Source organism: Phacochoerus africanus, chromosome X, assembly GCF_016906955.1.
Source record: "Phacochoerus africanus isolate WHEZ1 chromosome X, ROS_Pafr_v1, whole genome shotgun sequence".
In the NCBI taxonomy this organism is placed as follows: domain Eukaryota; kingdom Metazoa; phylum Chordata; class Mammalia; order Artiodactyla; family Suidae; genus Phacochoerus; species Phacochoerus africanus.
Genome location: NC_062560.1, coordinates 38,528,428 through 38,553,454, shown reverse-complemented (window position 1 = coordinate 38,553,454; position 25,027 = coordinate 38,528,428). Strand labels below are relative to the sequence as shown.

Sequence of the window (25,027 nt, the reverse complement as noted above, 5' to 3'; positions counted from 1 at the left end):
GCCAGAAAGTAAGCAGATGCTCAAAAAATGATGTCAGAAGGATACAGGAGCCAAGAAAAGGGGCTTCCAGTGGCCAAATATGGGACAGTTGAGCAATAAAATAAGAGGCATGGGTTATGTGTAACACAGAGACTAAAGCAAATATCCATGAGTTCATGCTGATACAGATAATGAACAAAGTAAATTTAACAGGGAAGAAGAGAAAGCTCTTTTCTACAGAATTCCAAGTAATATAGAAAGAATGACGGAATGAGAAAAATCATTTGGCAAACACCACAGTAATTATTTCAGACAGAAATCATCAGTGGATACTAAAATGAATGGGTCAAAGTATGATACAAGAATGAGATACAGAGTCTCTTCAAGTGTCTAATCATACAATGAAAAATAGTAACTTTATCAGGGAGGAACCTGGCAGATATGACCTTAACCAAAGTTAATGTCACCAAAATGTAGACATAGTGGTATCATCTGCCTCCTGACATCATGAGCAAATATCAAACCAACCCCGACTGAAGGACATTTGATGAAATCACTGGCCATTACTGTTTTTCAAAACTGGAGCTCCCTTGTGGTATAGCAGGTTAAGGATCCAGTGTTTGATCCCTGGCCCAGGAACTTCCATCTGCCTGGGGCACGCCACCCACCCCCAAAGGGAACCGTCCAGGTCGAAGGAGACTAAGGAGGCAGGACAACTAAACACAAAGTGCGCTCCTGAACTGGATCTTGGTCCAATGAAAGGTTACTAGTAGGACAGCTGACATAATTTAGTAACAAAAAAGTTTGTTCCTATTTGTTTGCAACTAAGAAACTACCCAGTGCTTATCAGTGGTGCAATGATGGGCCCAAGCGGAGTTCCTTGAATTCAGTATTATTATTGTAATTTATATTAAGCAGTCACAAACCTTAGCACCTGTTATCCTACTGAATGCTAATTTTCACAAACCTGCAGTCCCTATTATACAGATTAAAAACTGATTCAGAGAGGATTAAGGGATTTGCCCAAGATTATTCAGCTAGTAAGCGATGAATCAGTTAACTGAATTATTCTGTATTTTAATCACAGTGCTTCTTAACTAAGTCCTTTTTCTGACAACTCTTTTTTTCTAAGAAACCACTGCAGTCACTCTGTCACGAAAAGGCTAGAAAGAAACCTACCTAAAGCCAAAGTTGGAAGGCTTGATGCCACTGCATGCTTTGGAAATTGTTGATCATCCGTTAAAAAGTAAGTTTATGGCTTCCATATTGGTACCAATGAAAATGGATTCAGAATATTAGTCCTTCAAAAAAAAAAAAAAAAAAAAAAAGGCATAGCCAAAGCAAGTAAAAACCAGTTCTCTATTATTCCTAATAGGATTAGGCCATAAGCAGTATCTACCACATGTGGAATCTCAGATATTTTATAAACCTGGACTGTTCCACCAATTAGATATAAAGTGATTGGATTTTTTTCTCACAAATGTCAGTAGAACAGTCTGTTTTAAGCCTGACTTTCCTGCTTCTCACGCAAACCTTGACATCGTGATTTATGTGCCTGAACAAATTAGACTTAATTTAAGAGCAAATCATCAGCAACAGGTATAATAATCTTGGCAGAACATTTATTTTAATTAATTGCTTTCTGCCTAACATAGATGGAAGGGTGCTGATGCCATTTACCCTATAAGGATTAGTGCTGTCATGTAATTAATTTTTTTTCTTCTCCTAGAACTTAAAGTCTCATCAGTTTTAAATTACAAAGGCATTGGTTTACTTCATATTTAATCATAACAATGTAACTTCCATGGCAATATTTATATAAGAAACATGTGAAAGAAAAATGTGTTTTAACCACTCTGCAGCATCACAGATCCCTGGTCCCCAGATACAGTCCCTGCTGGGTTCCATGGGGCGTCAAGAGTGTTTCCGGTGAGGTTGCTGACAGCACCCTCACACCCGTAAACTTGGCAGGGGGTAGCGATGCAGGAGAATACTTGAGCGATTTTTAGACAATGTAGTTTTTTTTCTTCTGGAGTTATCAGCTTCACAGTGAAAGGCAGAAGGAAAAGAAAAATTTCCTCCACACACTGTGGAAGTTTAACACCGTACCTGTCAAAGGTATCTTGGAACAGTGGTAGAAAACACAGCTAAACAGACTGTCTTCTCAGACATGCTACTTAGAAATGATTTGATCATCTCTGCAAAGAGGCAGAAAACAGCTAATACCTAAACCCAAATAGGGTCCCCAGGGGCAGGGCAGGGCAGCACAACTCCCGTGAAAATAATTTAGCTGCCTGATCATAAAACTTTAAAATTCTTAGTTTAAGACTTACTTACCTAAGGAGTTCCCGTCGTGGCGCAGTGGTTAACGAATCCGACTAGGAACCATGAGGTTGCGGGTTCGGTCCCTGGCCTTGCTCAGTGGGTTAAGGATCCAGCGTTGCCGTGAGCTGTGGTGTAGGTTGCAGACGCGGCTCGGATCCCGCGTTGCTGTGGCTCTGGCGTAGGCCGGTGGCTATGGCTGCAATTCGACCCCTAGCCTGGGAACCTCCATATGCCGCAGGGGCAGCCCAAGAAATAGCAAAAAGACCAAAAAAAAAAAAAAAAAAAAACAAAACAAAACAAAAAAAACTTACCTAAGAAGACTTTAAAACTATAATCCTTAAATCTTTACCTTATTAGATAGTCCTTCATACTCTACTCAACTAGTTGCATAGTCACCTTTTTAAATGCTGCGGGGGAAGTTGAAGCCTTCGCTACCTAAAGTCTAGTGTGAAATTATCATTCTGTGGAAATCCAAGAGTAAGAATGGTGAATTCAGATGTCTTCTTTCTAGTCGTGATGAATCTCAGGAGGTAGTGAGAATAAAGCAAGTGTAAAAACAAACAAAAAACCCCATAAAAAACAGTCTGTGTAACAAAAGAGCTAATTCTGAGTAAATAAAGCCCTGTTTAGTTAGGTTTTTACAATATAAAATAGACTTAGTATTGAAATGACACAAACTGGAATCATTGTTAACTTTATTTGTCACTCTTTATAGACAAAGGTCCACTTCTCATGAAAAGTAGGGAGCATCTCCTTCACTTAACATTGTGTATAGAACGATGCTGCACCGCAAACCATAGGACTTTACACAGGGGGACTAATTACTGAAATGAGATTTTATACTCATGCCCTGTGATGTCCCCCAAAAATGTTTTTGTGTCTATAAATTATTAGCATCTGTAACTCCACAAAGCTAGTTTCTTCTTAGGTCAATGTAGTATCTGTAACATCTCTACCTGATCACTCGGTCACCAAACTTTTTTCAGAAGAGGTTAAACAAGCTATTGCCTGTCAGTCAGTACAATTCCAAATCTATAGGACTGTATAATCACATTCATCACTTAGAGTTGCTTGACCTTAAAAGCCTTTTCTCTTATTTCAGAGATATTTACATTAAATTAAGACATTTACAAATGGTTCATAGTATATAACAGCCCAAATATCACTTTCACCTGTCCTGTGTAAGTAAGGAAGTTAAGCATTTCAAATTCAGTGCATTTGCCCAACATAAATAACACAAACTATTCTAAATGTTTTACATTTATTTCAGTGCATATTTCCAAATATTACATGGAATGAAATTATATTAAATGGTTATATCATAGTATTGAGCATCTTATGGAATCTATCTCACACAAATCAACCCACGTCAATACTACACTCTATAAGGACATCACAGGCACACACAAAATAGAGAACAAAAAATTTGTTTATAAATTTAAAGTATACTACCTATTTTAACTACACTAAAGGATTTATTTTAACAAAACAGCCAATTTCCAAACCTCTGTTCTAAGTTTGGCATAAGGAAAGTTCAGTCCATTCGAATCTTCTGGTTTGTCATCCTATAAATGATGCTATCATATCCAGGATCCATGTTCCAAATATTGTAAGAGGTGATTATCACAGCCAAGGCCAAGGCAATCATTATCCAAAGTATCATGTTGAAAACCACTGGATAGTCAACATTATACTTGTATGCAAGGTTATAGGGACTTGGTGGGTCCTTCTACAATAAAAGAAAGAAAATCAAGAAGGAAGAATGTTAAGTCAGGAAATTATCCCAATTTGATAGCTGTGATTCATTTATCTGACATTACTCGTGACATAAGAGCAGCTTATATTAGGAGCAACCAAGAAGTGGGGGAGCCTTCCTGAGAAGATAAGCACACTGGCAGTGGAAGTATAAAGGGGTCCACCCACTTAAAAAAAAAAATGGCAACACCCAGAAAGTGGACAGTATGCACATACTGAGATCCAGCCAGCTCATACCCTAGGGAACACCTGTACCTCTAAACGAAGAGACAAGGACATCCAGAGGGTGGAACGTACAGCAGTACCATGACCCGAATCACAGCTAATATTTATCACCGTGACTCTTATAAACAATACTGAACCTTTGCTCAGAGGAAAATAGACTGTGATTCCATTTATATAAAATGCAAATAAAGGCAAAGCCAAACGACATTAAGGGTAAAAGAAAAGCCAGGAAGTGGTTAACATAAATTCAGGAGAATGACCTCTAGCTGGGGAAGGTAGAGGAGTAAGACAAGAGAGAGCTGCAAGGAGCAAGTATTCTCTTTAGCTTTTGTGTTTAACTAGTATTATATGTATTTATGTATGATCTGCTTAAATGTTTTAATTTTAAAGCAGAAAACAAATGATGGTTCATGGAACAACACAGTCGTCCTGAAGAGCTATCTCCAGACCTTGGTGGGGTGGAGTCGATTCCAGGCCTGTGCGGAAGCGTCATTTGGGAAACAGCTCATTCTGGCTAAAGAACTTAAAAAGTAGGGCAATGGCAGGAGATGGAGCTAGAAGAGAATCTGGCCCTGAGCTTGTGGGCAATGCGCAGCCACTGACAAGTTTCAGACAGAAAGGTGAGTGATATGATGAGGTTTGTCTTTTTAGGGCTGCACCCTTGGCATATGGAGGTAGGGGCTGAATCGGAGATACAGCTACAGCCACAGCAACGCCAGATCCGAGCTGCTGCCCATGACCTACACCACAGCTCACAGCGGTGCCGGATCCTTAGCCCATTGGGCAAGGCCAGGGATTGAACCCATATCCTCATGGATACTAGTCTGGTTCATTACTACTGAGCCACAGTGGGAACTCTGAGGTTTGTCTTAAGGAAGCTGTGACAACTGCATAGGATGGAGCTGGGAAGGAGAGGGACGAGTTGGTGAGGTGGGAGAAACGAGGGCAGGGGCCTGGCAGGGAAGATGGCGAAGAGACCCTAACTGCACAGCCCCGGCACCTGGCATGCCCCAAGCACTCCAGTGTCTCCTAAAGTGTCGATTCCCCTTAAACCTAAGGAAGGCGGTGACTTCATTCAGCTGAGGAGAGGATGAATACACAGCCCTGTGCGTTGCAGTGGAGGCAACTTAGAGCTGAGGCAGTGTTACAAAATTTCACCATTGAAGACCTCTTTTTTTAGATCCAAAAAAACTGGACTTTAAAGGGGCAGTGACAACAACCTTTCAGAAGCTATCCTATTTGTTGGAAGTCAAGAGCCTTCTACATATACTTATGGAGCAAAAACCTGTTAGACATACTGAGCAGTTGGAGTGTGTGTCTTGTGTCGGAGTCCAGAGAAATGCCTCTCGTATTAGGCTAAGAGGCGAATCACTGTGTGTCAATTAAAAGCCTTCATTGAGGTGATGACAAGGAGATGATCGCTGACATAGAATTTATGCAGTTATTCTGTTACACAGAAAAAAAATAAAGCTGTCTATCTGAAATTTCTACTTAAGCAAAAACTGCAGCTACACACACACACTCAGAACACCCGTTTGAGCTGGATCTGCCCTGAGTCCAGCTGTCCGCTAACCAATCCACTAAGGCCAGGATGGGCTGCAGAGAGAACCCCGCTCCTGTTAAGTGTAGGAGTCAATGAATTTCAGTCTGTTGACGGAGCAGCAAGGTCCTCTCCACAGTCTCCAGCTCCCTGCTACAGTGTTTCGAGTTCACGTTTGGGAAGACTAGCTGCGGGGCCGCCAGGGGCCTTCGCTGTTCTGTGTGTAATGGGTGTGTCCTGCCGGGGACGTTTTGCTGGGGGCTGGACAGTATAAATTGGAGCCTCCAGGTTAGGGCTGCCCTAGGAGCCCCTCCATCCCCAACTGCAGAGCCCAAGCTGCCTTTCCACCTCCCTAGCCAGCAGGCCACCCTCTCACTGCCAGCGCAGCCCTTCCGGGCTCCCAGCTGCACAGAAGGTGTCAGTTCCAACGCCCCACGGTCAGAGCCAGGCTCTCGGTAACCCAACTGGAAAGGGCCCGTAGGACAGCCTGCTTACCACACAGTTCTCGACTTCCCCTTCTTCACTGGCTCCTCAAAGAGTTTCCCGTACTTTGTTGAGAGCTCAACGCTGCATTCAAAGGGCTGTTTATTTTTTTATCCACCATTTCAAGATGCTCTATCGTGGGAAAGCTTTTCAGGTTGTCCATCTAGCCTGCCATACTGTCTTAAATAGATGTCCTTCCACTCCGATTTAGAATAAAACAATTTCAACCCAGTCACATCTAGGTTATCCTGGACTGGAATGACCTTCGACCGTGTCACTCTAAGTCCCCCACTGCAGTCGGTAAAACTGAGCAGAGTGGGGGCTGCAAATGGGCTTAAAGGGGAGCATCCATAAACGACTAGGAATCTGATTGCTCGGAGAGGTGCGGCCAGCTCTTAAGTAATGTTTTGGCCTTGCAGTGTTCTGGAGTCACCACACTCGTGGGTGTGTGTCCGTGTTTTCCTAGGGCCGGCACCCTTGCCCATGAGCCTCTAAAGGCTTAAAAATCAAAGCAAGATCTAGGTCCCCCAAAATTGTAGAATAAAATCTAATTACAGAGTGTATGAAGCAGGAAAACAAGAGACTGTACCACAAAGACAGCGTACCTTTGAGAAAAGCAGATTCCAGAAGTTGAAAGAACCACACCTGCCCCGCACGCTGACTTCTGACATCTCGCTGTTACACCCCACATTTGAATTGTCTTATTGGATCTGCTTTTATCCCTAACAAAGTCTTGCATTATTTGTTTACAACCCAAGAGCACTGAGCATCCTGGCAAAACACACACCTATGTTTTCACTGTTTTTCAGATTTACTGACTACTTATTCATGTTGCCCACAGGTAATACAGGATTTAGTAGGGTTTTTAGTTAATTTTGCACTTTTAAAGCAGGATCTAAAAATGTACTCACCACTTGTTTTGCCTCAAGGATAGTCCTTGTCTTCCTCACAAGGGATGTGTCGAATGACCTGACCGTCACTAACTCGACCACTGCATTCCCACCATAAAGATTGTACATGTCATCTGCAAACTGAAGAGTTATTGACACTACCATGAATTGCAAAACACATACTTTTGTGTGTGTGTGAAGCTTCAGTGCACCTACAAGAACAATGCAATTACCTACTGGCTCATGAAGTAACTGTGTCTTAAAACACGTGGCTCAGATCTGGCGTTGCTGTGGCTGTCGCATAGGCCGGCAGCTGTAGCTCCGATTCGACCCCTAGCCTGGGAACCTCCATGTGCCACAGGTGCGGCCCTAAAAGGACAAAAGCCAAAAAAAAAAAAAGTCACTGAATTTGTTGGCATATTAATTGGGGCCAGGGGAGTAGGAAAGGAAATCTTTCCAAATGGTATACACTTGGAAATGGTTGAATATGGAGTTCCCGTCATGGCTCAGTGGTTAACGAATCCAACTAGGAACCATGAGGTTGTGGGTTCGATCCCTGGCCTTGCTCAGTGGGTTAGGGATCCGGCATTGCCGTGAGCTGTGGTGTAGGTTCCAGATGCAGCTCGGATCATGCGTGGCTGTGACTGTGGCTGTGGTGTAGGCTGGCAGCTGTAGCTCTGATTCAGCCCCTAGCCTGGGAACCTCCATATGCCGTGAGAGTGGCCCAATAAATGGCAAAAAAAAAAAAAGAAAGAAAGAAAGAAATGGTTGAACAGTAAACTTTATATTACATACATATATTTTACCATGATAAAAAAAGGACTGTGCTAGTTATTTCCTATGCTGCCTCTGCCAGCATCAGAGAGACATCTCAACATATACCTGTGACCTACTCCATTCTCAGTCACTGAAGTTAAAGGGCCCTCAAAGAAAGTGAGTTGCCGAGTTCCCGCTGTGGTGCAATGGGATCAGCAGCATTTTGGGAGCTGCTAGGACGCAGGTTCACTCCCTGGCCTGGGAACTCCATGTGCCGCGGGGCAGCCAAAAAGGAAAAGGAAAGAGGAAAAAAAAACAAAAACAGAAAAAAGGAAGTGAATAGAAGACTTCAATGAGCAGTATTCATAAAGCCGGCTTCCCCATTAGGAGGCTGAGTGAAATGGTCACCCCTCCCTGCGCACACCCCAGCGAGAGTTACCTTTTGCAGAGCATCGACAAGGATCTTAGAAGCATCTCTAAATTGTTCAGAGTCTTCCCCGTAACGTTTCCCAATTTCATCCAAACCTGCCAGCTCCAGTGAGTATAAATCAGGAGAATGATCCTTGGCTAGATGCTTGTGTCGAGACAACTTAGGAGGACAAACAAACAAAAGGAAATGGATAATGTCAAACACAGCCGGCTGGAGTTTTATACCTACCTAACCAAACTAGCTGGAGCAGAAGCACGCAAGTGTGCCACAATATACACGTAGTCCAGACTGGGGGCAGACCCAACGCAAATCTCATTTTTAGTAGTTTTAAGAGCTCTTTTAAAAATCTCTTAGTTAAAAAACCTCAGACATGGGCCAGGGTAGGCGAGAACAGATGGTTGGACCAGTGTGACCTCAAGAGAGATGAGCGATCGGGGCTCACAGAGCAGACACCTGCCGGACCGCCTGGCTGGCCCCAGCACTGTACTTCTAGACTCCCCAAACCAACCCCACTGAAAGTTTGGGCAACAACTACAGAAGACGACAGCACGCAGGGTAAGTTTTTCTATTTTAGTCACAAGAAGGTTTTTCTAAAAATCATTCACCAGCGGGCTGGGTCAAGACGGCGGAGAAAGAGGGCATGAAGCTCACCTCCTCCCACGAAAATAGGAAATACACCCACGAGTGGAATGATCCACGCGGCCTACCTACTGAATGCCAACAGCAGACGTCAGACTTCCAAAAAGGCAAGAAAACCCGCACGAGGCTGGGTGAGAAAAAAGGCAGGGAAAAAGAAAAAGGAGAGGGAGGGAAAGGAACCGGGATGGGATCCGTGCCTCAGGGAGGGAGCTGTGAGGGACAAGAAGCTCCCGCACCCTGGGAAGCCCTCCACTGGCAGGGAGATTAGCCCAAATGCAGGGGCAGCTTTGGCGCCTAGGAGGGAAGAGCAGCAGGCGGTTAGCAAGGGGCAAAACAGAAAGTACTCTGCGCAGAGGGCCGGCACGGTGGCACCAGCAACCCAGCCTCATCCCCTGAAGCAGGCAGGGGCTGCAAGCGCAAGTCAGACCCAGGAACAGCACCACGGTTGGCTGCACAATGACACCAGAGGCTGTGTACTCAGGAGAGAAACCAGGTCCCACCACACAGTCCCACCAAACCAGGCCCGCACTGCTGAGGCTCTGCACGGAGAGGGGCAGGGCCGCCACTAGAGCTGCCTCCTTTGGGAGGGCTCTCAGGAAACCGCCTACTAGAGTTATCAGGTGGGTGCGCGTGCCTCTGGCACCACTGTGAGGTCCAGAGACCGGCAGCTGCTAGGAGACTTGCGAGCAGGCTCTGAGCCCTGCCTCCAAGGTCCCTGAAGTACCTGAACCCAGATAACCCAGCAAAAACTGCCAGCAGGTGCCAGGCCCTACCTCTGCTGGCCTGGGAGCTCTCTAGAGCACCGGTCGTCCCTGCCAAAACTTCAAGTGGGTGCTGGGCTCTGTCCCCACAGCCCCAGGAGTGCAGCGGGTCCCAGGTACCCCAGGAAATCTGTGAGCAGGCACCAGACTCTGCCACCACTGTCTGCAGAGTGTGGCGTGAGCCCCGTGCACCTGACTGCTGCCCCCACCTGCCTCCCTTCTGGATAGGCTCCTGTGCTCGTGCTGCCCTGGGAGCAGACCCCAGTGGGCTGCCCACACTCAGAGGTGGTGCTGAAACCACGGCGGAGCCCCAGGGGCCCTGCAACTACGGAAGAGCTGAAATCTCTCCTCCTGGCTGTGGGGACCACAGATTTACACCTCCACTGCCAATGCTGTAAACCTAGCGCCTCCGGATCCCCTGACAGGCAACAAGTGCTCCCACAGCTGTGACGGGCCTGGCGCCTCTGTGGGCTCTATGGATATGTACACATGGGGGCTGGACCAGGCCAGAGTCTGAGCTGTCTCCATAGCTACCACAGCGGGTCCAGGGGCATGACTACCCCAGTCCTAGAACCTGACCTCATCAGATCTGTGCTGATAGCCTGGTGAAAACAATAGTGTACTTGTGAACCTGCACAACAGGTGAAAGGTGACACAACAGAACACACTCACAGGCGAACAGCTCCAGTGGAGGAATACTCAAGGACTCCTCTCCTAGTGGGAGTGCTCCAGTCCTGCGTACCATGCACCACGGAGCAGTAACACAGCTCAGAAACAGATCTGGTGCCTCCTACCCCAACAACTAGGGGGTACACCCTGCCCCTGACAGGGCAGTGACAACTACAGATCAATACCCAACGCAAGCTCTGGTCACAACATCTGTCATACCTCCTATTAAGGGGATAACAGCCAGCACATAATGAGGAAAGAGGTGACAGGCATCCATATTAAAAACAGCCCTTGCACCCAAAATGTTATACCCACGTAGGTGGTCTAAAGTCTTCCTGAATTCACAGCCACCTCTAAACACGCCCCTTGACACAGCCTTAACCATCACAGAGAGAAGACCCAGCACCACCCACCAGTGAACAGGCACCAGTCCCTCTCACCAGGAAGCCTGTGCAAGCCCTTAGACCACCCTCACCCATCAGGGGGCAAAAGCAAGAGGAACTATGATCCTGCAGCCTGCAGAGACCACAAACACAAAAAGACAAAAGGAGATGACAGAAAAATGTTTCAAAGGAAGGAATAGGATAAAAACCTACAAAAACAACTAAGTGAAAAGGAGATAAGGAATCTACCTGAAAAAGAATTCAGAGTAATGACAGGATACAATCCAAGATCTTGGAAAAAGAATGGAGACACAGAACAAGAAAATGACAAGAAATGGTTCACAAAGAGCCATTAGATTTAAAGAACAAGCAGAGATGAATACTACAATATATGAGATGGAAAAATACACTAGGAGGAATCAACAGCAGGATAACTGAGGCAGAAGAATGAGTGAGATGGAAGACAGAGTGGTGGAAATCACTGCCACAGAAAAGAATAAGGAAAAAAAGAGTTAAATGAATTGAGGACAGTCTCTGGAACAACATTAAATGTACTGACATTCGCATCATGGGGGTCCCAGAAGGAATAAGAGAGAAAGGGTAAGAGAAAACACTCGAAGAGATTATAGTGGAAGACTTCCCTGATGTGGGAGAAGAAACACTCAAGTTGAGGAAGCGCAGAGAATCTCACACAGGGTAAACACAGGGAGGAGCATTCTGAGACATATGCTAATCAACCGACAAAAATTAAATTCAAGGAAAAATATTAAAAGCAACAAGGGAAAAGCAACAACTAATATACAAGGGGGAGCTCCCTTTGTGGCTTAGCAGTAATGAACCTGACTAGGATGTGGGTTTGATCCCTGGTCTCACTCAGTAGGTTAAGGATCTGGCATTGCCACAAGCTATGGTGTAGGTCACAGATGCAGCTCAGATCCAGCATTGCTGTGGCTGTGGCATAGGCCTACAGCAGCAGCTCCAATTCAACCCCTAGCCTGGGAACTTACGTGCACCATGGGTGTGGCCCTAAAAAGGGGGGGAAAAAACTAGCAATGAGAGGAGAGTACAAATGCAGAATATTGAAAATACATTCAAAATTAAGAGACCAGCAACTAAAAATAATCTGTACTTTGTGTGTGTGTATGTCTTTTTTTAGGGCTGCACCCACAGCATGGGGAAGTTCCCAGGCTAGGGGTTGAAACAGAACGGTAGCTGCCAGCTTACACCACAGCCACAGCAATGACAGATCCGAGCGGCATCTACGATCTACACCACAGCTCAGGGCAACGCCAGATCCTTAACCCACTTAGCAGGGCCAGGGATCAAACCCTCGTCCTCATGGATACTACTAGTTGGGTTTGCTATGGCTGAGCCACAACAGGAACTCCAATTCTCTACATATTTAGACTGCTGTATCAAATCTACAAACCAGAAAACTACAATAAACACACATAAAAAAGAAAAAGCAAACCAAATACAACACCAAAGAAATCATCAAATCACAAAAGAAGAGAACAAAAGAGGAAGGGAAGAAAAAAGTCCAACATCAACAACAACGGCAGTAAGTGTGTACTATTCATAATTACACTGAATGTAGTAAATGGATTAAATGCTCCAACCAAAAGACACAGACTGGCTGAATGGATACAAAAACAAGACCCATGGGAGTTCCCGTCGTGGTTCAGCGGTTAACAAATCCGACTAGGAACCATGAGGTTTCGAGTTTGATCCCTGGCCTCGCTCAGTGGGTTAAGGATCTGGTGTTGCCATTACCTGTGGTGTAGGTCGCAGATGTGGCTCAGATCCCACGTTGCTGTGGCTGTGGTGTAGGCTGGCAGCTACAGCTCTGATTAGACCCCTAGCCTGGGAACCTCCATATGCTGCAGGTGTGGCCCTAGAAAAGACCAAAAAAAAAAAAAAAAAAAAAAGAACCATGTGTATGCTGTTTACAAGAGACCCACTTCAGACCTAAGGACACATGGAGACTTACAGAGGGGATGGGGGAAGGCATTTCATGTAAATGGAAATCAAAAGGAAGCTGGAGTAGCAATATTCACAATCAGACAACACAGACTTTAAAAATAAACAAGAGACAGAGAAAACAATAGAGAAGATCAATGAAACCAAAAGTTGGCTCTTCAAAAGGTCAACAAAGTTGATAAACCTTAGCCAGACTCATCAAGACAAAAAGGGAGAGGGCTCGGATCAATGAAATTAGAAATGCAAAAGCATAAGTTACAAGTGACACGACAGAAATACAAAGGAACTATATGCAACTATACTACAAGCAACTATATGCCAATAAAATAGATAACCTAGAAGAAATGGACAAATTCTTACAAAGTAACAACTTTCTAAGTCTGAACCAGGAAGAAATAGAAAATATGAATAGACCAATCACAAGTACTGAAATTGAAACTGTGATTTAAAAACTTCCAAAAGACAAAGTCCAGGGCCAGATGGCTTCACAGGAGAATTCTATCAAACACTCAGAGAAGATTTAACACCTATTTTTCTGAAACTCTTCCAAAAAGTTGCAGAGGAAGTAATACTCTCTAGCTCATTCTATGAAGCCACCATCACCTTGATACCAAAACCAAGCAAAGATACCACACCAAAAGAAAATTACATGCAGAGTTCCCATTGGGGCTCAGCAGTAATGAACCTGGCTAGCATCCATGAGGATGTGGGTTCAATCCCTGGCCTTGATCACTGTAAGGATCCAGTATTACCATGAGCTGTGGTGTAAGTCACAGATGCGGCTTGGATCCTGCATTGCTGTGGCTGTGGTGTAGGCCCGCAGCTACAGCTCTGATTCGACCCCTAAATGGGGAACTTCCATATGCCACAAGTGCAGCCCTAAAAATACAAAAAAAAAAAAAAACAGAGAGAGAGAGAGAGGGAGGAATGAGGAAGGAAATTACAGGCCAGTATCACTGATGAACATAAATGCAAAAATCTTAAAATATTAGCGAACCGAATCCAACAACAGATTAAAAGGACCATGTACCATGATCAAGTGAGATTTATCCCAAGGATACAGGGATACTTCAACATCCGCCACTGTGATTCACCTCATCAACAAACTGAAGAATAAAAACCAAATGATCATCTCAGTAGATGCAGAAAAAGCTTCTGACAAAAGTCAGCACCCATTTATGAAAACTCTCCAGAAAGTGGCCTAGAGGAAACCTACCTCAACATAACAAAAGCTGTGTATGACAAACCCACAGCTAACATCATCTCAATGGTGACAAGCTAAAAGCATTTCTGCTAAGATCAGGAACAAGACAAGGATGTCCACTCCCATCACTGTTATTCACCATAGTTTTGGAAGTCCTGGCCATGGCAATCAGAGAACAAAAAGAAATAAAAGGAATTCAGGTTGGAAAAGAAGTAAAACTGTCACTATTTGCAGACGACATGATACTATGCATAGAAAATCCCAAGGACGCTACTAGAAAACCGTTAGAGCTCATCATCAGTAAAGCTGCAGGATACAAAATTAATACACAGAAATCTCTTGCATTTCTGTATACTAACCGTGAAAGATCAGAAAGAACAGGGTTGTTTTCCATTTACCATCACATCAAAAAGAATGAAATACCTAGGAATAAACCTACCTAAAGAGTCAAAAGACCTGTACTCTAAAAACTAAGTCACTGATGAAAGAAATCAAAGATGACACAAACAGATGGAAAGATACACCATGCTCTTGGACTGGAAGAATCAATATTGTCAAGATAATGATACTACCCAAGGCAATCTACAGATTCAGTGAAATTCCTATCAAGTTACCAATGAATGACATTCTTCACAAAACTAGAACAAAATATTTTAAAGTTTGTATGGAAACACAAAAGACCCCACATAAGCAAAGTAATCTTGAAAAAGAAAAACAGAACTGGAGGAATCAGGCTCCCTGACTTCACACTATACTACAAAGCTACAGTCATCAAAACAGTATGGTTCTGGCACAAAAACAGAAATATAGATCAGTGGAACAGGACAGAAAGCCCAGAAGTAAACTCAAGCCCCTCTGGTTAACTAATCTATGACAAAGGCAAGAACACCCAATGGAGGAAAGAGAGTCTCTTCAATAAGTGGTGCTGAGGAAACTGGAAAGCTCCATGTAAAAGAATGAACTTCAAACATGCTCTAACACCATACACAAAAATAAACTGAAAATGGATTAAAGACCTAAATGTAAGACTGGATACTACAAAAATCCTGGAGGAAAACATAGGCAGAATGCTCTTTGACACAGAGCAGCAATATCTTGTTTGATCCACCTCCTAGAGGAATGAAAATAAAAACAAAAATAAACCAATGGGACCTAATTAAACTAAAAAGCTTTTGCACAGCAAAGGAAACCATTAAGAAAAAAACAAAACAACCCGCACAATGGGATAAAATCTTTGCAAATGAAGCAATTGACAAGGGATTAATCTCCTAAATATACAAACATCTCATGCAGTTTTATATCAAAAAACCCAACCCATTCAAAAAATCGGCAGATCTAAATAGACGTTTCTCTAAAGCAGATAGACAGATGGCCAAAGAACACATTAAAAGATGCTCAACAACACTAATTATTAGAGAAATGCAAAGCAAAACTACAATGAGGGATAACCTCACTCTAGTCAGAATGGCCATCATCAGAAAGTCTACAAACAATAAATGCTGGAGGGGGTGTGGAGAAAAGGGAACCCTCCTACACTGTTAGTGGGAATGTAAATTAGTACAACCTCTATGGAGGACGGTACGGAACTACCATGTGATCCAGCAATCCCACTCCTGGGCATATACCTGGAGAAAACCGTAATTTGAAAAGATACCCCAATGTTCACTGCAGCATTATTTACAAAAGCAAAGATGTGGAAGCAACTTAAAAGTCCATCGACAGAGGAATGGATAAAGAAGACGTGGTACATATATATATGGGGAATATTATTCAGTCAAAAAAAGAATGAAATAATGCCATTTTGCAGCAACGTGGATGGACCTAGAGATTATTATACTGAGTGAAGTATGTCAAAGACAAATATCATATGATATCACTTATATATGGACTCTAACAAATGATACAAAAGAACTCATTTATAAAACAGAAACTCAGAGTTCCTGTTGTGGCTCAGTGGTTAACGAATCCGACTAGGAACCATGAGGTTGCAGGTTCGGTCCCTGGCCTTGCTCAGTGGGTTAAGGATCTGGTGTTGCCATGAGCTGTGGTGTAGGTTGCAGACGCGGCTCGGATCCCGTGTTGCTGTGGCTGTGGTGTAGGCCGGCGGCTACAGCTCTGATTGGACCCCTAGCCTGGGAACCTCCATGTGCCACGGGAGCGGCCCAAGAAATGGCAAAAAGACAAAAAAATAAAACAGAAACTCACAGATTTCCAAAGCAATCTTATGGTTACCACAGAGGAAACCGTGAGGGGAGGTAGGAATTGGGAAGATGGGAATAACATATACAGGCCACTTATAAAAGAGATGGTTAGCAAGAACCTCCTGTACAGCTCAGGGAAATCAACTCAATAGTTTGTAATAACCTCTATGAGGAAAAAAGAATGGCTGTATATATACAGGTATAAGCAATTCACTTTGCTGTGTACCTGAAGCTGATACAACACTACATCAACTATACTCCAATAAAATATTAATTAGTCACAAAGAAAATAATAATACACTACAGGCATATTTATTCTCTTTCTGACTTGGATGACAGCACTATTAGTCCAAACTGTTATTCCTACTTTAGACCCAAAGATAAAAGATACAAGAATTTAAGTCCTAACGCCTGACAAGAAATCAACCAGGGTGGCCTTACTCCCAGGCCTGTGTTCTTAGAGGATATACTATCCCTCCTAAAAGCAGAAATGCAAAGTAATGTGACTGCTAACATGAGATAAGTTCAAAACTCCCACCACCACCCTAACTGCTCAGCTTTCATGGAATTAAAAATCTAGGGATACTACCATTCAAGGATTCTCTAGGAGTGTCTTTTGAAACCAAAATAAATGGAACTGAAAAATGAGAGTAGCCTACATACCAAACTTGAAATATCATGTAGCACTTGCAGTTCAGAAAGAAAGAGCAGGTCGACCTGCAGGGAGCAGAAAAAAATGAGCATTATTTTAAATACCCGTTCAAGATCTATACTTGCCACTTACTAAGTAAGGCACAGGATATCACCAACATTAATTAGCACACGAGCGAATTTATGCAACAACTGTCTTCCATTCGCTAGGTTCATTTCAGTTGAAGATGCTTATAAAACATTATTCCCTGACAAAAAAGGTGATGGTCACTCTCCAGCACATCAACTGCAACTCAATAGCTTTATTTTTCATAAAGCATCCAACTCTGAGGTGGTTTTCCCCTCGGGATATCAGAATATTCTGGTGCACTGCAACAAGGTCCTGCCTATAGCCTAGTTTGTTCACATCCCTTGAAGAATAAAAATCGGTGGCCCAGGTCATCCAGAGCAGGTGAAGAAGGGAGGCTACCACAAAGGTGCCATGCCGTGTGGGTAAGAGGGTACATGAACAGGTGGTGACACTGACATACAGGAGTCAAAAGTAAGGGTGGCTCCTGCCACTCTACTGCCGAGAATGAATTAGAAAAATGAGGCAACACATCAGAAGTGGCAGTGAATAATGGCTCCCCACATTACCGGAGTGACACAGTTCTGCCAACTTCCAAGTAGTTACTGTGATTTCTGGCCTGTCAAGATTAAATGTTGGTAACCCTTGCACTAGAATTTAATACTATTTACTGCAGCTCAGCTCACAAAAAGAGTCACTCTTTTCATGAGATTCATGTAAAAAAAAAAAAAAATCACACTGGAGTTCCCACTGTGGCTCAGCAGAAACAAATCTGACTTGCATCCATGAGCACGCAGGTTCGATCCCTGGCCTCGAGCAGTGGGGTAAGGATCCAGCATTGCCATGAGCTGTGGTGTAGGTCAAAGAAGAGGCTCAGATCCTGAGCTGCTGTGGCTGTGGCAGGCAGCTATAGCTCCAATTTGACCCCTAGCCTGGAAACCTCCTATGCCGTGGGTGTGGCCCCAAAAAGACAAAAAAAAAAAAAAAAAATCACACTAAAGAAGAATCTACTCCAGGAATAAACCTGTAAAACTTTTCATTTTTTAAAATTTCAAGTTTGCTCTAAGGTCAGGCGCATAAGAAATAGGAAATTAGTAAGGACATTCATTTATTTATCCAATAACTGCACTACTTACTTCATTGTTCCTACTCAGAGAATTGAGGGGAAGTAAACTGAGAATAGAGTTTTCTTGAAACAGTCGACTGCGGAGTTGTCTAAGTGTTACTGAAAGATCTTCAAAAACCGAGTTTGCCTTTCCCACCATGTACACTCTCTGTAAGAAGAGTCCAAAATTTTGTTACATTCTACAGATTAATTCCAATTATACAGAGGTCTGTCAGCATTTTTCATAGTTAGTTTTAAATTTTCCTTAAGTAATGAAAGCTTATTTTTTTTAAAGCATTTAAAATAAAAACTGCATCACACTTACTTCCTCACTGGGTGCCAACTGCAAAACCACAGGAGTTTCTTCAGAAAATAAGGAGTGAATGGAATTTGCAACGCTGTCAAGACTAAAAGGAACTGCCTGAAATTTAAGAGTAAGACTTTATTTATTATCAAACAAAGTGGGAAGAAAAATCATTTGGATAGTATTTAAAAGGGGGCCTTAAAAAAATAAAAACTACTAGCATTTTCTATGGCGATTAAAAAGATCCAAATCATATCCAAACACAAAGAGCCCTATTGAGGCCACAGAAGGTTCAACAGCCCCCTGTGGGCCAGTGAGTCTGAGTCGGTGTCTCCCAATGTGCCTAAATGGAAAATAACTTGCAAAGTGAAGGACAGAACACTATCTTGCACAAGCCATTACTTTCTGGGGGTCACTCAGGCATTTTAGGCAACAATACATTAGGCTTCGATATTGATTAAATGTGCCATAGTGAATGTATAGTCTGTAATTATTAATAACTTGCACTTAAGAGAAAGAGGAATTCGAAGAACTAAATCTAACTGAAGGACACAGACCTCATTTTTCATTTCTAAAATTTAAAAATGTTAAATAAGACGTGGGGTTTGGTCTTCAGGTAAACTTAAGACTCTTAGGTATGCCATATAGCATGTCAAAAGATTATGAATGTGAAATTTATCTTGGTGCAAACTAGTGCCTTTGGAATGGATAAGCAGTGAGATCCTGCCCTATAGCACTGGCCACTGTATCTAGGCACTTCTGATGGAGCATGACAATGTGAGAAAAAGAATGTATATATGTACGTGTGACTGGGTCACCTTGCTGAACAGCAGAAAACTGACAGAACACTGTAAACCAGCTATGATGGAAAAAATAAAAATCATTTAAAAAAAATAATAAAACAAAAAATTTTATCTTGGGATCACATGATGCTAATAAACTGAAATAGCCAATATTGATAAAATATACTTTTTCCCATGAATTTTTCATTAAAGTGAGATATATATATATATATATATATATATATATATATATATATATATATATAAAATAGGGTGTACAAATCTTGGAGTTAACAGCTCAAGGAATATTTCCAAATGGATATGCTCATATAATCCAACCAGACAGAGAGAGAACACTATCAGCACCCTACAAGCCTCTCTACCCACTCCCCTCCACCCCAAGGGTAACCAAAATTCTGACTTCTATTCCCATAGACCTGTTTTTGCTCCACATTTTAAAAATAGATTATGGTAGTTTTTCCCCTCAAAAGTTATTTTATTCTCAATATTACTTATCCAAACAAGCAGGTTAAGGACCTGGCAGGGCAGGTTCAATCCCCAGGCCAGCACAGTGGATTAAGGAGCCAGCATTGCCACAGCTGCGGCCTAGGTTGCAACTGCGGCTCAGATTTGATCCCTGGCCAGGGAACTTACACATGCTGCAGGTGCGGCCAAAGTAAATAAAAATAAAAGGTCCACGTTTGTGTAAGAGCAAGTTAGTGCGGGTCAGGCAGAAATAAATGTGATTAATATATATGAAGTGAAATCATTTTTTTCTCTTACTCAAGATGCATATTAACTCTTCCCCAGATTGTCTTAAAATAAGTTAATAAGTGAAGAAGGGGAAGAGAGTTCAACCTTGCAAAAGCTTCCTGAGTCAGCCACAAGCACTCTCCTTTTGCAATCACACAGCTCACTTCTGTTCGCTTTGAAGGGAATATGAGAACATGTAACACACTCTCCAGCTTCTCTCATTTCACCTCAGTGGCACTCATGGCAGCAAAGCTGAGGATGAAAGGTAACACGTCCCTAGCAATCGAACTGGAGAAGCTACTGAATGTGGTGAGCATCAAACTGCAAAGGAGAAGAAAAAATTAGAGCCTGCTAAATTCAACAAGGAAAAGCTCATGCTTAATTAAAATCCCATGACTGTTTTCTTCAACTACATTATAAGGATACACAGGATACACACATTTGTCCTGGAGAGAATGGAAATTTTGTATCTATAGGACTTGAAATTGTAATGAAAACAGCTAGCTAATCAAATAGATGACTGAGCTAATCTCTGTCAAGTGGAAACCTAAGACATTTTTTTTTTTTGGTGGATTTTTCCCTTGGAGCCCTGTATTATCATCTACTGCCAGCAAAAGTACAGAACCAAGTCAATCAGTGTCAAGTAATAACATAATCTCTTTTCTCAGCTTCTATTCATGTACAATGAGGGTAGTCTGTTTTAAAATGTGTGGAGTTTCCATTGTGGCTCAGCCTAACAAACCCAACTAATATCCATGAGGACGAGGCTTCGAATAGGTTAAGGATCCGGTGTCGCTGTGGCTATGGTATAGGCCAGCAGCTGCAGCTCCAATTCAGCCACTAGCCTGGGAACCTCCACATATATATGCCGAGGGTGCAGCCCTTAAAAAAAAAACAAAACAGTTTAGTTTTGGGAGTTCCTGCTGCGGTGCAATGAGATCGGCGGTGACTTGGGCACTCTGGGACGCAGGTTTGATCCCCAGCCTGGCATAGTGGGTTAAGGATCCATTGCCACAGCTGTGGCTTAGGTTGCAACTGTGGCTCAGATTTGGTCCTTGGCCCAAGAACTCCATGTGCTGCAGGGCAGCCAAAAAAGAAAAAAAAAAGTTTAGTTTTGGATTGTAAGCTAATGAAAATCTTAATGGCATTTTAGATTTTTTATCTACTTTTTAATTTTATTTATTTATTTTTTGCTTTTTAGGGCTGCACCTGCATATGGCAGTTCCCAGGCTAGGGGTCGAATTGGAGCTGCAGCTGCCGGCCTACACCACAGCCACAGCAACGTGGGATCCAAGCTGCATCTGTGACCTACACCACAGCTCACGGCAATGCCAGATCCTTGACCCACTGAACAAGGCCAGGGATCGAACCTGCATCCTCATGGACACTAGTCGGATTCGTTTCCTCCACGCCACAATGGGAACTCCCTGTCTACTTTTTGAAAAGGGATCTTCAACAATGATTTTCACAAAAATCACACAACAAACTACTTCATCATCTTTTTGAAGACTAAAAAATTTTGATACGCCTTTCCTTTTTATTGTTCCCTTCCTTCCATTTACTCTGAAATGGAAGGAATTACTCCAAATTAGCTCATTACTTTCCCATCTTTTACATTAGGTTTGCCCCTCCCTCCATTTCCTGGTCCTCTGAGATACTCACTTCTTTCCTCCCCCATCTCTGCCCCACCACTTCAAGGTAACCTTCTCAGTTTTACTGAGCTACAACTGACATACACCACCGCATAACTTTCAGGAGGATGACACAGTGGCCTGGCTTACATATACTGCCAAATGATGACCGCAAACAGTTTAGTGCCCATCCATCATCACATACGTATACAGTACAAAGAGAAAGCAACATTTTTTCCTTGTGATGAGAACTTAAAATTTATTCTCAACAGCTCTGCTATGTATCAGTGCTAGCTGGTCATCCTGCTGAACACCACATCCTTAGTACCTACTTAAGCAGCTTCTCGTGCTCCCTTTCAAATCCTTCGTTCCTTTTCTTTTTACCACTATCTCTTAATAATGTGTTGCTAGTACATCTTGATTTTTCAATTTTAGGTATTATCTATTTACTGCCCGTGGTAGAAAATGAGGATTTAGCTCTCCTGCCTCACCAACCACAGCCCCAGCCCCTTACATGTTCTCCGTTTTCTCTCTCTCCACCCTCTCAGTCGTTATAGAGTATTTTCCACTGGCGCTCTGTCATTTCATCAGGACTACTTTGACAACATTCTCGGCCTCGTTTCATACTATACAGTTACTGCTTTTCCTTTCTTGCTCTTCTGGTTCCTAATAGCAATGATAAGAAGTCTGCTAACATTTTACTGTCAGTGCTTTGCATGACAGTGTCTTTTCTCTCTGAGAAGATTTTAAGTTTCCTTGGTAGTTCTTCAGTCACTATATTTGGGTGCTGATTTGGCTGTAGCTTGCCTCAGTGTGCCCTAAACCTGAGGAGTCATATCTTGTGTTTGTTGCTACCATTTCCAAACATTTTTAAGGTATCATTTTGTTACTGTTTTCAGATTTAACTGCATTGTGGTCAAAGAGGGTGGTTTATATGATATTGATTCTTCATTATCTGTTGAGACTTGCCTTGTGGCCTAGTACATGGCCATTTTCTGGAAGCATGTCTTGTTGCTTGGAGATAATCTATACTAGACCACAGGGAAGGCTGCAGAAATCCCCCACCCCAAAATTAGAATCATACAGACCAGTCTTACAATGCAATGAAATGAGAAGGTGAAAAATCAAAAATTTTGCAAGAACCCATATGTTACAACATTTCTAAATAACTCATGGGTTAAAGAAATCAATATAAATTACAAAATATTCAAGTGAGTATCAATGAAAGCACCAACATATCAAAAACTCTTTTAACTGCCTGTAGTTCCTATCCCTTCCTTTTAACTCTTTCACAATTTTAATATATGTATTTTCACATTCCTTTTAGAGACTGGTCTATTATCTGTAGTTCTAGGGGGATGAATTCTGTCTGTTGCGCCTAATGACTTTCTTGTGGCATTTTTTTTCCTTCAAGTGTTTGGTAAACTCAGTTCCTCTTCAATTCTTTTCTTTAGCAAAGGAGCCCTGGGCTGTGGAAGTGTCTGTGTGGGGTGGGCTGTGTGAATCTGGAGCACCAGATGCTGCACAGCGCAAGCCCAGAGTTACAACTTCTCTTAGAGGCCTCTTTGGGTCCCACAACCAGGGGTGGCCACCCAGCTCCTCTATGGTAGCCCAGGGACAGCTGAGGTTTTGACAGTCCTCCTTTCAAGAACAAAACAGCATTGAGAGCCCCTGCTTTCCTGCAGGGAACACAATTTTACCTTCAGCTCCTGCTCACCACTGTGGATTTCAATCTTCTATTCATATCTGCCACCTGTGTGTCCCCCCTCCCTGCTTTCAAGTTTAGTGGTACATGTGAAGATGTCTTTCTATCTGCCTCCAGTGGAAGGAGGGCCTCTCACAACAGCTCAGTCAGCCTTACTGCCTCAAAGGCCAGTGAAGAAATAAGTGAGCCAGCAAAATGGCCTCCAGTCTCCTTCTTGCACAAAAAGGATAAAATTCTGAAAGCAAAGTGATGAAATAATGCATAAGAAAATGTTAGCAGGGTATACCCTTCAACTGATTTCTCTTTTTCAAGCCTCTGACCATTCTGAGTAGGGCATTTTCTCTACCTCTTACCTCAGAAAGTATGCTCAGCCACAGGAAACAGCCAAGTCTCAATATCTTTACAACCATCACATAATCAAAAAAAAATTGTATTTTACTTATCAGTGCATTAAAAAGAGACAAAAAGTGTGCTTTAGAACATGATCCATAATGACAGCTGACAAGACACAATTTTAAATGCATCCCTTTAATCCTTTAGAACAAATACTCACATTCTCCAAAGGGTACGAAATGACGCTGCCTGGGGGTAGAGCGAGCTTGTCCACTCCCTTCACCATCACCATCACCGTAGCCCGAGGACGGTGGAACAGGTTACCCACTGCAAGGCCCGGCCAAGAAAGGTCCTACAGGTTGAAAAGCATGAAACTGTGCTTAATTGTCAACTCAGGAAACCACTTCCCCAATAACACCTACCAAGCAGCATTAAGGGGTCTGGGACGACACTGAAAACCCACAGGGACAGCAAACGTCTCATTTAAGGCAGGAGCTGCAACCTCCTAATTGAGGATGCTGATTTCTACCTTTATTTTCTTATTAAGTTTCTATAAACTTGAAACAATAAAGTCTAATAAATCATCTCAAACCTTCTATGGAAAAAAAAAGCAGACAAGTAAACAAAATGTAGATACTTTTCAAATTCCAGATTACAAAACATTCCCTTCTCCATACAACCATGGACATTTTCTTCCCTCGCATCATTCTTTGCCCTTATCTATGGCACCGCTTTTCTCCTTCACAGTGACACAGCAAGACTGCCATTAAAACATTCTCTTCAGGAGTTCCTGTCATGGCGTAGCGGAAACGAATCCGACTAGGAACCATGAGGTTGTGGGTTTGATCCCTGGCCTCGCTCGGGGGGTTAAGGATCCGGCGTTGCCGTGAGCTGTGGTGTAGGTCGCAGATGTGGCTCAGATCTGGTGTGGCTGTGGTGCAGGCCGGCAGCCATAGCTCCGATTGGACCCCTAGCCTGGGAACCTCCATATCCTGTGGGTGCAGCCCTAAAAAAAAAAAAAAAAGAAAGAAACATTCTCTTTAGATTAAGCTCTTTATAAGGAGAACAAAATTCTTGCTGAAAGTAACTCATAGCAGTTTATTAATAATTATTTCTGACTGCCAGTTGTAGTCAAATTTAAGTTTGTCAAGAACCAGGTACAAATTTCATCCTTAATGTAAACAGTTGGTCAGGTTCAGGCAAGGAGCTCAGGGGCTCCACCCAAAGGCCCAGCAGAGCAGCAGTTCCCAGGCATTGCTTCTGGCTTCAAGGGCACTCAGGACCTAGGAAGAATGTTCTTTTGAGTGACTGATGATATCTAGAGACCCCCTCAAAAGCACCGAACTTTAATGTGGGAGGAGATAGGAAGACAGAACAAACCCCATCTCCTTTCTTCCAGTTCTGAGCTTCAAGGTCTCTCATGCTGACTGGTCTATAATCATGTAAGCAGCCAGTTACTACAGGTTTTCTTCTTCT

General features: G+C 42.8%; 1 protein-coding gene across 1 annotated transcript in view; it reads right to left on the bottom strand.

Moving 5' to 3' along the window:
- Positions 1-2,982: 2,982 nt before the first annotated feature.
- ATP6AP2 (ATPase H+ transporting accessory protein 2) overlaps positions 2,983-25,027 on the bottom strand; it is a 29,518-nt gene continuing 7,473 nt past the window's right edge. Inside the window, exons 3-9 of the mRNA XM_047764772.1 lie at positions 23,772-23,903; positions 18,369-18,464; positions 18,075-18,212; positions 16,884-16,937; positions 8,393-8,542; positions 7,219-7,338; positions 2,983-4,033 (exon numbers count right to left, since the gene is read on the bottom strand). Coding sequence (XP_047620728.1) covers positions 3,839-4,033; positions 7,219-7,338; positions 8,393-8,542; positions 16,884-16,937; positions 18,075-18,212; positions 18,369-18,464; positions 23,772-23,903 — 885 coding nt within the window. The 3' untranslated portion in view covers positions 2,983-3,838. The remainder of the gene's footprint in view (positions 4,034-7,218; positions 7,339-8,392; positions 8,543-16,883; positions 16,938-18,074; positions 18,213-18,368; positions 18,465-23,771; positions 23,904-25,027) is intronic.